Here is a 13,883-nt window from a genome sequence, read left to right on the forward strand (position 1 = left end):
ACTGGAAATCCAAGTTGGTTGATGACATATTCTTCATCTTGAAATACATGAGACACAAAAGATAACATTGTTTTTAGCGGATTAATTGACATAGTTCAACTTTTGAGACATATATTTATATTTGATTGTTTTAAATGTGAAATGATAAAAAAAATTTTCTTAACATTTTGTTTTAAAGATTTTTTAAAGTCTTAACTAATACCTAAAATGTGCATTAATTTTGCTACATAAATGCTAAAAAATTACTGTTGCTTCCCATTTTAAATTTTAGCTTATCTGCACTAGAATTAATATACATGTAAATGTTATCAGTTGTGCCCCTTAAAATTTGCTTCTTTAAGTAATGTCAGTCATTCTTGCTTTGCTTATTCATCATGAGTATCTGTTATTACTTTACATGTATTCGTTAGACCATGTTGTGCTAGATTTATCTGTATTCCTTGATCCTAATTTTTAAGGTTTCATCTTTCATAGTGGGTTTTTGTTTTAGGCTGTTTGTTTACCGAGAATATTTCTCAAATGTCAGCCCCCTTTTGAGTTTTTTCTGGTTACTTCCTCAACCACAATGGTTTTTGTGATTCCCAACTTAATAAGGGTCCATCTTCAACAAGCTTCCATGTCGCTTTGAGTCTCTCTTTTAATATCTTATGAATACTTTATCTCAAAATGTACTTAATGTTGATCTTTGCTCATATACAAAACAAACTCATTTGATCACTTCTAAAGATAAATTCTGTTTTACATTTGGTAGAAATTTTCCTTATTAATTTTAGAGTTGTAGAAAGTCAATAAAGAGAAACAGGTAAGAGCATTAATATTTTGACTTGAGGACCAGTTAAACCAACTATAAAATTGTATTATGTTTTGGGACTTTTTCTCAAATTTGTATTTATATTTTTTCCCTGTAGATGGCAGTCTCTCCTGGTTAATTGAAAGTAATTCGGCTGTTGAGTGACATGAAATGTAAAGAGTAGAAGTAGAATATAAAGCTTAGTGGATTTTTCAACAGGTTCTGGAGTTAGATTTCAGACTGTTTCAAAAACCTAAGACATCTTCAATTCAGTTCAGTTCAGTTGCTCAGTCGTGTCCAACAAGAATCTTTGCGACCCCATGAATCGCAGCACGCCAGGCCTCCCTGTCCATCACCAACATCTTAGGCTGAAATAAAAGTTTTCATTAGAATACCAATAAATTGCATTTTAGAAAGCAGATGTATGTGTTTATTGTATTATACAGAAATATCAATAATAGCAGTAATATTTGCTCTTGAGAAATTAAATTGTTTCGTATATCTTTGTCTTTATTAGTGTTGATTTTTCATCTCTATATCCTTTATAAATAAGTGGGATAGACTCAGAGGCTGGCAGGGTGCCAGCAATTTTTTTTCCTTTTCTTTTTTTTTTTAATATTCTACCCAGCATTTTGATGTCTGCTTTTATTTTGTTGCCTTGTGTAAAGTTGGATTGCTTGAGGTTCTAGTATTATTAAGAAGATTCTCCCTGCAGTGCTGGTAGTGCCGTGAAATGATGGTATGAACCCTAGAGGGAAAAACACAGGGCACATCTGTTACTGTTACTGGGATCCTCAGACTCTGGTGGGGAAATGATTCTCTCCTTAATATTATTAAAGGGCTTGAATTATTCTGTCACATATACTGCCAAGCTGTTAACATAAATAGCTTTCAGTTATTCAACATGTAGCGATCAAGTAACCATATTTTACAAAATACAGGAGGTTTTTTAAAATTTTTATAATCCCTTCATAACTGAATAAGTACATTATTTTAGTTACTAGAAGTCTGGTGAAATGCAATAGTCTTACCAGCTTTGCTATCATTTGATCTATTTAGGATTAACTTTGATTTGTATCTATAAATATTTGAGTAATACTGGATTAAAACAGATTTCTTATAGAAGATTTAGTATAAGCCCCACTTAATTTTCTATATCTTCTAAGCCCTAGTAGTAACAACCTAAAAGGAGTATTATTGGTATATTTAATAGCTTTGTTTTCTTTATATATTTAGGTCATAGTGATGGGAGCTACTAATCGTCCTCAAGATTTGGACTCAGCTATAATGAGGAGAATGCCCACGAGATTCCATATCAACCAGCCTGTAAGTGGGTTTGATTGTTATGAACAGTTAAATATTCTTTTTTTTTTTTTGCAGATCTTTATCTGTGATTTTAGGAAGGGAATGATTAAAAAAATAAGACTTATTATTTATCACAGGCAGGGAAGGAATAGAGCAAGAACCCCATAATTACTGTTGTCCTTTCTATTCCTTTTCTTGCTTTTTTACTGTCTTTGAAGATCAGTGTTGTTTACGTCTGTATACATTTGCGTCTCTTTGATGTATAGAATTACCTCGTTTCCCTAGACATGTTAGTGATTTTCTTTAGGATGTAGCAAGTTATCCGTGGAAAATACTTAAGAAAATGTAAATTATAGATTTGTTTTAGGATAGGATATAATTAGGGGTTTTAGGGTTAAAGAACTGTTCTGTTCAGAAGGCTGGACAGGGAGAACATCTGCTATTTATTTGATTAATTATTAGCAGTTGTAATTGGTGCTTTCCTCTGACAGGATTAATGATTAACCAGTAAGTACGATATTGCACTTTAATATAAGAATGAAAATCTGAGATTGGTATTGATCCAGTTGTAACTTCTAGCACTTGTTTTTGCTACTCTGTTACACAGAATCCCCAAATCTTGAATTTTGTTTGCTTTTAGATTAAAAAAAGAAAAAACAAGCAGGGTTAGTACTAGACTGTATGCAGCATACAATTAGTATGTCACGTGTATATATTGCTGTTTAGAACTTCCACTGTCATTCCTTTCAAATTTAAAATCTCTGGCCTGAAAATTTTGCCCTATTTTATATTCTTCAACTTAACAGTTTGTCGCAGTAAACTTGGTTATCTAAAATTGGTAGCTGTGGTCTCTGTAAAATCACTCTGGTCGACCCTTTGCTGCAGCTACAACCTCTGATTCCTCTAGAGGGTATGCATTTACTTAGGCAGTCTATTAGAGAATTTACCTGATAATTCAGTGGAGAGATTTTTTAATGTGATACAGGAGACTGGAAAATTTGATTAATATTTATTGAGCTTGTATGTCAGTTACCCACTAGGTTCTGATGGATAAGAATGTGGCCCCTGTCCTAAAAGAACTCTGTATTGCAGGGGGGTGCCAGACACAAAAATAAATAATGTAATATGTACTTTACAAAGGTATGTGTAACCAACTGCAAGGACCTGAGGTGATGATGAAAACTAATAATTCTGTCTGAGGAGTTAGTGAAACTTACAGAATCCAGCTGGGCTTGAAGGATGAAGGATGGTAGGAATTGACTCATTTGAAAAGACCCTGATGCTGGGAAAGATTGAAGGCAGGAGGAGAAGGGGGCGACAGGATGAGATGGTTTGGATGGCATCACCGACTCGATGGACGTGGGTTTGGGTGAACTCCGGGAGTTGGTGATGGACAGGGAGGCCTGGCGTGCTGCGGTTCATGGGGTCGCAAAGAGTTGGACGTGACAGAACTGAACTGAAGCGAGGAAATGCTTTTCTGCCAAAGTGAACAAAGGCAGGGAGGTGTGGAAGCACGTATTTAATGGAGACTTCTGGGGATAGTTCAGTTAGAAGGTGCCAAGGAAAACCAGTGGTTATGAGGCGGAAAGAGTTGACTGCTGAAGGTTTAGATGACCTTTATATGCTTCCTACAAGATATGTGATCTTATTTTATTACCAGAACATCAGAATATTTTTAGATATAATTAGTTCACTTCAGTGGTTCTGAAAGTGAAGATTACATTGATAGAATCTCTGCTTGTAGTCTAATAGCAAGCAAAGGGTTTTGATGTACAGTAGTAGACTAGAACATAGGGTACAACAGCCTGTAAAGTAGCCTTTGCTAAAGTTGTAAGTTTAATATATTTACTGTGTGACTTCAGAATGGGTTGTGTAACACATTTTATCAAGTTTGACATAAATTTGTATACTGTTAATGCAGAAACTGGGATTTTCTAATCTCCCTTTCATTCTGTTTTTAGTGAACACACACACACATTTCATAGGGTAATTTTTTTTCTTATGTATAACTGTGATATCAAAGTATATGATTAACCTTACCTTAAAATTCCTTTCCAAGTTAAATGTTGATTAACAGATTATTGGTGATCACATAACATACCAAACTAACCTTCATACTTAACACAGTTGAGTTACGGAAACAGGAGTTTGGTTTTTATTTTCACATCCTTTAATTTGATACTCCTGGTAACTGGCTCTCCTTTTTTTTTTTTTTTTTAGCAGTTGTGGGAATAGGCAGGAGTTCAGCCATAGTAATTTTTAAAAGCACTTGTATTTACTATATATGTAAGGTATTCTTTTAAAACCTCCTGTTCCTAGTACAGTATTAGGCAGCATCACTGGAGGCAGAAGCGTACAAGCGTATAAACACATCACTGTCAACACTAAAGAAAATTCACTAACACAAATCAGTGGTCATGGAAGTTACATGTTGAATGGAAGAACCAAGCAGATATTCTTGCCATCTCTTCCAGTTACTGGTAAAAATCTTATGGCAGTAATGAGTTTTCAGAAGTTTCCTAAATGAAGAAAAGGAGATTTGCAGAACTATAGAGGAAAGACATTGGTCATTTACTCAGTTGAAAAACATTTCAAGGCATGTGCTAGGCACTGGGGATTCAGAATAAGAAGTTACAGTTCAGTACAAGAACCACAAATGATTACTCTAGAGTCTAGAATTAGACCTTGCTTTAGTCAAAAGTTTCCATGACCTGTCAGAGTTTCTGTCATTTCCGGTAGGTATTGGGTAGTTTACAAGGAAAGGAAGAAATATTAGGAAAATTAGTTGATCCTTATTTTTTTTCATGCTAATTGAAAATTATCCTGTTTTTAGGCTCTGAAACAAAGAGAAGCAATCCTGAAACTCATCTTGAAAAATGAAAATGTAAGTAGCAAATTACAGTTTTTCCCCACCCTATAAATAAAGAAAAAATTATGTTCATAAAATCATTTTAGAAATGAAAAAGGAACCTGAGAATAATGTAGTTTTGAACTTGTAAATTACTGTAGAACTCTTGGCTGCTCATATAACTCAATCACCATGGCATATTTGAACTAATTAAAGGTAATTAAAGGCTTTTTAAATAGCCATGTGTTTTCATATCTGTAGATTAAAATCCTCTGATATTTTTCAGACCAGTTTCAAGTTTTATACATTTGTTTTTACAGAGAAGTATAGGGAGGTTTTGTTTTTCATTTAATTGCAATACTTTTTTTTTTTTTGGGGTTTTGTCATACATTGATATGAATCAGCCATAGATTTACACGTATAATTGCAATACTTTTTGAAGTTGAAAATTAGAATTAAAAATATATGATAATCATAACCTTTAATAATTTGTATTTAAGGTTTTTAAAAATAGTACAGTCACATGTTTCAAAAGTTAAAATACATGTATTAAATGATATACAGGGAAAAGTCATTTCTCTTTTAATGTTTCTTGTGTATTCTTTCAGATGGCATTATGCCTATACAAGCATAGAATATACTATTACTCCTCTCCCCTTTTCTACATAAGCCATATTAATAAAACATATACAGTGTTCTATGTATTGCTTTTTCTCACTTAATCTTTGAGATTCCATAGTAGCATATGGTTTCCTCATTCTGTTCTCTTTTTTCCTTTGCACTGCATAGGGTTCCATTGTATGGGTATACCATAGTTTATTTAATCAGTGCCACACTGAAGGACATTTGGGTTGATTCTGGTCTTTCACTATTACTAAAATGCTGTGTCAAATAACCTTGTACATGCATCATTTGACACTTGTGCCAGAAGCATTAGTGGGGTGAATTTCCCAGAAGAAAATTACTAGACCAAAGAGTATGATATTTATAATTTTGGTGTGTCTATGCTAAGTCGGTTCAGTCATGTCCAGCTCTTTGTGACACTATGGACCATAGCCTGCCAGGCTCCTCTGTCCATGGGATTCTCTAGGCATGGGCACTACCATGCCCTCCTGCAGGGAATCTTCATGACCCAGGGATTGAACCCACATCTCTTAGGTCTCCTGCATTGGCAAGTGGGTTCTTTACCACTAGCACCACCTGGGAAGCACTTAAAATTTTGGTAGTGGTTGCCAAATTTGCTCATGCCAATTTACTCTTTTTTTTTTTCATTTATTTCTAATAGTTGGAGGCTAATTACTTGACAGTATTGTAGTGGTTTTTGCCATACATTGACATGAATCAGCCATGGATTTACATGTGTTCCCCATCCTGATCCCCGCTCCCAGCTCCCTCCCCACAGTTTACTCTTTTATACCAGCAGTGTTAGAGTGCCTCTTGCCCTGTAGCCTTGCCAGCAAATGTTATGGAACTTTGTGCCAACATGATAGGTATTCTGCCTGTTTTAACTGTAGTATCTTTGGAAATTCTTTTAGAATTAGGTTTGTCATTGGTACAGGAAATTTTTAGCATTCTGTTTCTTACTCGTGCAAGTACAGAAGATGAGTCTTTAGTCAGTTTTATGATGCAGAATATGAATGCTCTCTGGATAATTGCTGACATTGGAATGTCTGATTTCCTACTAGCTGCTATTTCTATGCTGAAGGCATATTGTTTAATAGAATATGAAAAAAAATTCATTGTGCTAAAAGATGCTTCAAATCAGTAGCATACAAATTTATTTAATAAGATGAGCACTATCATGCTTATTCATTCCTGAGCAGAATTAGAGTTTTTGATGCAAACATACGAATAGACTTATATTTTGAGTTTTTTCTTCTCTGAAGAAAAAAATGACGCTTTTGAAATGATACCGTTTTCCAGTCTTTCACATTCCTTATTGATATAGATCCTTAATACAGCTCACTCTTTTAAAAAAGATATACTGGTTCTGGCTTAATGTTAAGTATGAAAGAATTAGAACGAATAACATTTATACCTAATAAAGTATCACATCGACACTACAGTAAGAATGTTTTTTTTTCCCCCTATACGGACTAACCTGAATGTATATATTTTCTGTAACAGTGGAGATTTAACAATCATGGGTTTAGAAGAGACACTTGAGGATTCCATTCTGGCTTAACCATTTCCTACTGTGTGACCTTGGGCAAATACCATTAGCATCTCTATGCCTCATTTTCTCACTCAGAAATTGAAGATGTCAACAATCTCATAGAATTGGTTTGATAATTTATATTAAATGTATATTTATATAAGATGCTTGGATTACCATTCAGTGGACAGCCAATGCTAGATATAGTGAATAACTGTACACAGATAAGTGCTATTCTTTCAAGCTGTTTTGGCAGTTCGTTAATTTATTCCTGTTTTGCTCCTGTTATTCAAAACCTTTTTTAACTTGGGGATTTCTTTCATACTTGCCTAATGAAAATAATTCTCACTGCTTCATGGTTTGTCTAGAGCCATGATCTTAAAATAAAAAGGGCTACTTTTACAGTGCTTACTGTGTGCCACGTATTGTGGTGATACATAGTTTGATTTAACCCTCAGGTTATCTAAGCAGAGCATATTAATACTATTTTATACTTGAGGAAACCAAAATACAGAGAAGTTACATAAAATAAGTTACACAGGTTTACATAGCAAAGTAGTGATAGAACCATTCTTTTAATCTTTATGGAAGGCCATCTTAGTAATCTTGCTCCCTCAGTGAATGGAATCTTCTTTTTATTATTTTCTTATACTTGTTTTGCTCATCTTTGTGACATTTTAACCCTGCCGTGAACAAGATTTGTGAGTGGTTAGAGCATAGTGTGAATCAGCAAATGAGTGGGCAAAGGATAGGGTGGAGGTATTGATTGTTTGAAGGAGGAAGATGACTAATATTTAACATCTCGAAGAATAATTTGGAAGGTCCTTTGCTGTAAACACATACACAGATAACTTTAAATCTAGCACCTGGACCTAAAAGGTGATCTCAACATATTTTGCTTCATACCCACCCCTCCCCTGTCTCCCCTCCCTACACCATCATTGGTAGCATGCTGTAGAGAGCTCTCAGCACTGTCCTGAAGTTGGTAGTGTGTATCGTCCGTAAATATGTGTGGACAGATACATAGTACATGTACAGGTATAGTTGTATAGTTTTTTTTTCCTTTCTCACTTTTACAAACTAGAGAAATTACATCCTAATATGTCTGATTTCTTAAGTACACATGTAAAAAAGAGTTCCTGAGACACAAAAAAAAGTTAAACTACAAAGAGAATAGAAAAGTCTGTCTGTAATCAGAGTTGAGACTTCTAGAAGTATGACAAGATAAAAGGAACAAAGTGAAAGAACAGGCCACTGGGAAAATATTTGCAACCCTGTAACCAACCGAAGACTAATATCCAAAGTACATGGAATTCTTGTAATCAGTTTGTCAACTTTTGCATTTGTATAGTGTATCATGGATTCTAACGATCACTATAACTAGTCCTAGGAACTGACTCTCTGATGTATCAGTACATAAGATGTCAAATGACAGACCTCCCAGTATTGTTGTAGATTTGTCCGTTTGTTATATTTTTCTGGTGAATTATTTTTTATCATTATGTAATGATTTGTGTTTGTGGTGATTGTTGATAAATTTGGGTTCATTCTTTCCTATTTTAGTGCTTTCCATTTATTAAGCTTTTTTTCCTCCTTGGACTCCCCCCACTCTCACCCCACCCATACCTTCCGCTCCCACCTTCCAGTTCCCCTACCTCTGCCGCAGTCCTTCATTCTTCAGTATTGCTCTTGTGTTCTTCATTCTTTTTCGCCTCTTCCTCTAGTCATTTGGAAGTTACATGTTCTTTTTTAGTGTTACTTAGTTCTCTAGGTGCCTGCGTACTAAGTCTCTTCATTCATGTCCGACTCTGTGTGACCCTGTGGAACATAGCTTGCCAGGCTTCTCTGTCCATGGGATTCTCCAGGCAAGAATACTGGAGTGGGTTTCCTTGCCCTTGTCCAGGGAATCCTCCCAACTCGAGGATCAAACCGACGTCTCTTATGGCTCCTGCATTGGCAGGCAGGTTCTTTACCACTAGCACCACCAAATTTATGATTATTATTACTGTTTATATATTAACTTATTTACATTTATCTGTACATAGTTTACCATTTTCTTTACTTACTTCACACCTCCCTTCTGGGTTCAGTTTTCTTTTTATCAGAGAGTATATGAGCATGTGATTTCTTTTTATTTAATCTCCACATTTAGGAATGAGAACACTGCCATGTGAAGTCACAGTTGCAGAATTAACAGTAGACTCCATGTCATCTTACCTCCAAGTCTCTTCTCGTCCTTGTGCAGAGTTGCTACTCTTGACTTACACTGAGTTTTCCACAAAGACAAGTGGGAATTTAGTAACAGATAAAGATGGCATTTCATATCAACTTGGGGAAAGTAAATGTTAAGAGAAATGGTTAGGTAGGTGGGGGGAGAAATATATCTGGGTCTCTCTGCACAGTGTTCAAATGCTGGCTGTGTCTGTGGTGTGACCTTGGGCAATTTATTTAACCTCTACAGGTTTTACTATTATCTGAAATTAAAAATGAGAATGCTTCCCTGACAGGGTTAAATGAGCATAATCCATGTAAAGTACTTAGTACAGCAAATGACACATAAGAATCATTTATTACATGTTTTACTATAATTAACTATTTACTTTCTCTTCTTAATCTTCGTATAAGCTTAATTATAAGTCTGTTATATGCCCCGGAGGATCACTTTATTAGCTTCACTATATAAGCTTAGTTGGGGAGCAAAACCATAGGTGCTGAATGAGTGTTGAGGAAGTAGAATAGAATACCACAGCATGACAGTTCAAATGAGGGTTAGAATGTGTCAGTGGAATATGATTTTTGTAATGGACTCAGGACTTAATGATCCGGGCTGTTTGCCATGTATGTTGACTATATTATAGAAAAGTGCCCCACCTCTTAGGAACGTGGGACCTTCCTAAGAGGTACCAAAGTCAACCCAACAGTATTTGAATGCCTGTTCTTCCCCATCACTCTGTGAAGTATCTCGTGAGACTTATTTCAGTTTTGGTCATAGTGACAATTATTGAAAAGTAGATTTCAAATCTTAAACTTTTATGGTTAAAAGAAGAAAACTTCTAGAACTGAAAATTTCTAATGATTCTCCTCCCCTGCTGTTCCAGTATGCTTTAACTTTCTTTAATTCTAAGAAGTGTTTGGATATATCTTTTGTCATGTATTTTATATTTGTTTTTAAAGTATGTTTTATGTTTGTTTAAGGTGGATAGGCATGTGGACCTGCTAGAAGTTGCCCAGGAAACTGATGGGTTTTCAGGCAGTGACCTAAAAGAAATGTGTCGAGATGCTGCCCTCCTCTGTGTCAGAGAATATGTTAATTCTACATCGGAAGAAAGGTATGTGTATTTAGAGTTCATCTCTTAATATTTGTCAGACTCTTTTAGAGCTTTTAGGTTATTAAAAGGTTAGGTTAGGTCTTCTGTTTTGCTTTATAATACCAGCTCTGTTTACAAAATGAAAAGATAAATTGAAATAAAAAATTGACCAACTTTATTTATTGCCTTTTTTCTGAAAGGGATTCTGGAAATGAATTGCAAGGGAGGGTGGTTATGGGGAGCATCTGGAATGAAGAGAAAGCAGTAAAAACTGAATTTCTCTGAACATCCATGAACTAGGTTACATCAAGCTCACAGAAATGTGGGCTTGCCCATCTCTACCATGAAAACTGTTACTCTAATATCCCTAGATTGCTTTTGTTTTTTAAATTTTTAAATTTCATTTCATGTGGAATGAGTACCTTGTCTTCCAGAAATTTCACATTTATGGGGACGTTGCTGCTGACTAGACTTCAACTTGTTAATAATGTATTTAGTAAAAAAAGAAGTCATTTGTGACAGCAGCAAACTTTACTTGAAACCAGTTTCAAAGTATCTTGAGTTTCAGAAACCAATTTTGTACCAGCTTTGTTAGTGAACTGGAATAGCTCAGCTCTGATAAACCAGTGTCCTGTGTTTCCCATAAGGTCATTCACCCTAGACTGGTGTAACACTGAACATTTCTAAACCCCTGTGCAAAACATCAACCTTCTAAGGAAGAATTTCTGTGACTCAGCAAACCAGTGTGCGCTGGGGCTCGTGTGGGTGAGCTCTGTAGCTCTTGCCCTGTTGTTTCTCAGTCTCTCTGTCCATCCCCTGAGGCTGTCGCTCCAAGTGACCTGGATTTGCCGGTCTCATTCATGGATTTACTGACACGGTATTGCCATAGCAAGCTTTGCCACAGAAGGTTTCTTGGTGTAGCAAGGTTCACATGAAAGCCACCCTTTTAACTGTAGTTTTTCCTGGACCTGTCTTCAGGGTTCCCTTGGGCCCCTTCGTGGAGAGGGTCACTGCATCTGTTTATTGCCTAAATTACATGAATGAAAATGGTTTCTCTGCTGTCCTTAATGCCCTGAAGATGTTACATTTCAGTATGAAAAATGTGGGTAATGCACTTAGGTTATCATAACTTTTTCCCTCAATTTTTTTTTCCTAAGTGTTTGTAAATGACAGAGGAGACATAATATATTGGATTGTGTTTCCTTCTTACTGAAGTGGGGAGAACTTACAGTAGTTGGTTTTTATTAATAGCAGTGAATTTTATTTTCAGTTCGTCAAAGGTAAACACATATATGAATAATAGATACGTACAACTGCTACTTTTTAATTTCAGTTTTCATGGGAATAATTTTTTATTCATTCATTAGAATTATAATCCTATTTAGATCAAATTTCACACTTATATATTCTTAGTGTAAAGTGTTTGATTTTAACCAAGCTATAATGTTTATAGTCAGCCATTTAAGCTTCCTACCTCTTGGCAGTCAGTGTTTCTAAAAATTTTTTTAGATACTTATCTGTGGATTAATTCCTTAAGCTGTTAATTGTGGTTGTTTTGGGGGTTTTGGATGGGAAAGAGACTTCATTTTTTAATCTTGGTAAAATATTTTAGTGAGATGTATTTTAAAGCTATTTGAATATTGGTGGGTTGTTTTGTTTTTGCTTTTTTTTTTACATTTTAGCCATGATGAAGATGAAATTCGACCTGTGCAACAACAGGACCTGCATCGGGCAATTGAAAAGATGAAGAAGTCAAAGGATGCAGCATTTCAGAATGTTTTAACACACGTTTGTTTAGATTAAGAGTAAAGATCGTTTGTACAGTTCAACATGACTAGTTTGGTGTACCCTCTTATCATTAGTGGAAATAACTGAAGGAGGAGTGTTCTTTCAACAGTGAGAGAGTTTTATGTTCATGACACTGGTTTTATACTCTGAATTCTAAGTTATTGAGACATAGTTGTTATATAAATGGTATTACTACTTGTGAAAAATCATGAGGAGGAACAATTTAATCAGCCTGACTGTGGGTGCTTGTGTTTGACCTCTTTAGCCATATGTTGCAGCCTTATAGCGTCTAAGCTGGTCTTAAGGTAACAAATGATTTACTGAGTCATTAGTGAGAATTGGAGATGTGGTTAAGTGCTGGATATGTGATTTCTAGATATGTGAGAGTGTGTGTATGTGTGTGTGCGTGTGTGTGTATATTAAATGTATATATTCACACATTTTATATTGACATTCTGTAGATAGGTTTGAATACAGAAACTTTTTTTTTATCCCAACTACTGAATCAAAAAGTACCAAATAGCATATAGCAAAACTAAGATTAATGGTTGTGTCTAAAAGGTACAATGATTCAGCCATTTCTAGTTGTCACTTATTTCAGGTTTTTTTTTTTTTTTAAGTTGAGTGTTTCTCTGGAGTTGTATAGTTGAAGTCAGTGACATCAGAAACTTAGATGTGGCTCTATTATGGTTGTCGGGATAATTAAATAAAAATGCTTGTTCAGTGATCAGCACTGAATAGTTATCAGGCAGTTGTGTGATCAACACCAATTTCACCGCTTGCTGCAAGCATGCTGAGTAGAGACGTTTTTTTATTGATACATGTAAAGGTGGGCTGAAAGCCTCACAAAAGAATGGCTTTGAAAACCCTCAGCGCCATTCAGCCCATGTATGTGACATTTCTTTTCTTTGTTTAATGTAACAGTTCTGTTATAACCATGGGTTATCAATATTTTAAAAATATATGTCCCTTAATTATGTCAAATATAATTTGGTCATCAAAAACGAAATGATAGTTTAAAACTAGCTGTTACTAAATGTGCTAAAAATACCCGTTTTGTAATCCTGACTTTTTGTTTTCTTAGCAGATTATAAATTATGCCCTGCTTAGTACAGATATACACATCAGAATCCCCCTATTGTATCTGTAGTCGTTTGATGCTGTGTGCACAAAAGATGACAGGTTTTGTCCAAAATGTCACTAACCAGAATTCTGTTATAGGCACTTAAAACACAAGCATGAGGAAAATGGCACGGTATGATCTTGAGGTGCCTTCTGAATTTTTGTTTTTATTGTATTTCTTTGAAAACTCTGTTGTTATTTATGAGTTATTCATTAATTTCTTTGATAATAAGTCTCTCACAAGAACCCATTGGATAGTTTGTTCATCATTTGTTCTTTGAATGATGGGTGGGGCAGAGGTTCAAGTTTTGAAAAATTGTGAAGATGATTGAAAAATTGATGCAAAACACAAAATACCAAAAATAAAATATTTCATCCTCATTTTTAATAACTATTATACTATTATTTTATAAATATGCAATAAAGAGGTCCCTCTTAATTGAGTTTTCTGTACTTACTCCTTTATTTCAGTTACATAAAATTTTCTGGTGTTGCTTTTGTTTATAAAACTTACCCTTAGACTATTTTCATCTTGCTGTGTAATTTTTATAGCATACATTCTAGTAT

General features: G+C 34.9%; 1 protein-coding gene across 2 annotated transcripts in view; it reads left to right on the forward strand.

Annotated features, from left to right (window-relative positions):
- ATAD1 (ATPase family AAA domain containing 1) overlaps positions 1 to 13,759 on the forward strand; it is a 39,330-nt gene extending 25,571 nt beyond the window's left edge. For both annotated transcript variants that reach the window (XM_043476103.1, XM_043476102.1), the window contains exons 7-10: positions 2,027 to 2,116; positions 4,929 to 4,979; positions 10,294 to 10,427; positions 12,089 to 13,759. In XM_043476103.1, coding sequence (XP_043332038.1) covers positions 2,027 to 2,116; positions 4,929 to 4,979; positions 10,294 to 10,427; positions 12,089 to 12,209 — 396 coding nt within the window. In that variant the 3' untranslated portion in view covers positions 12,210 to 13,759. The remainder of the gene's footprint in view (positions 1 to 2,026; positions 2,117 to 4,928; positions 4,980 to 10,293; positions 10,428 to 12,088) is intronic.
- Positions 13,760 to 13,883: the final 124 nt, after the last annotated feature.

This window comes from Cervus canadensis, chromosome 8, assembly GCF_019320065.1.
Source record: "Cervus canadensis isolate Bull #8, Minnesota chromosome 8, ASM1932006v1, whole genome shotgun sequence".
Classification (NCBI taxonomy): domain Eukaryota; kingdom Metazoa; phylum Chordata; class Mammalia; order Artiodactyla; family Cervidae; genus Cervus; species Cervus canadensis.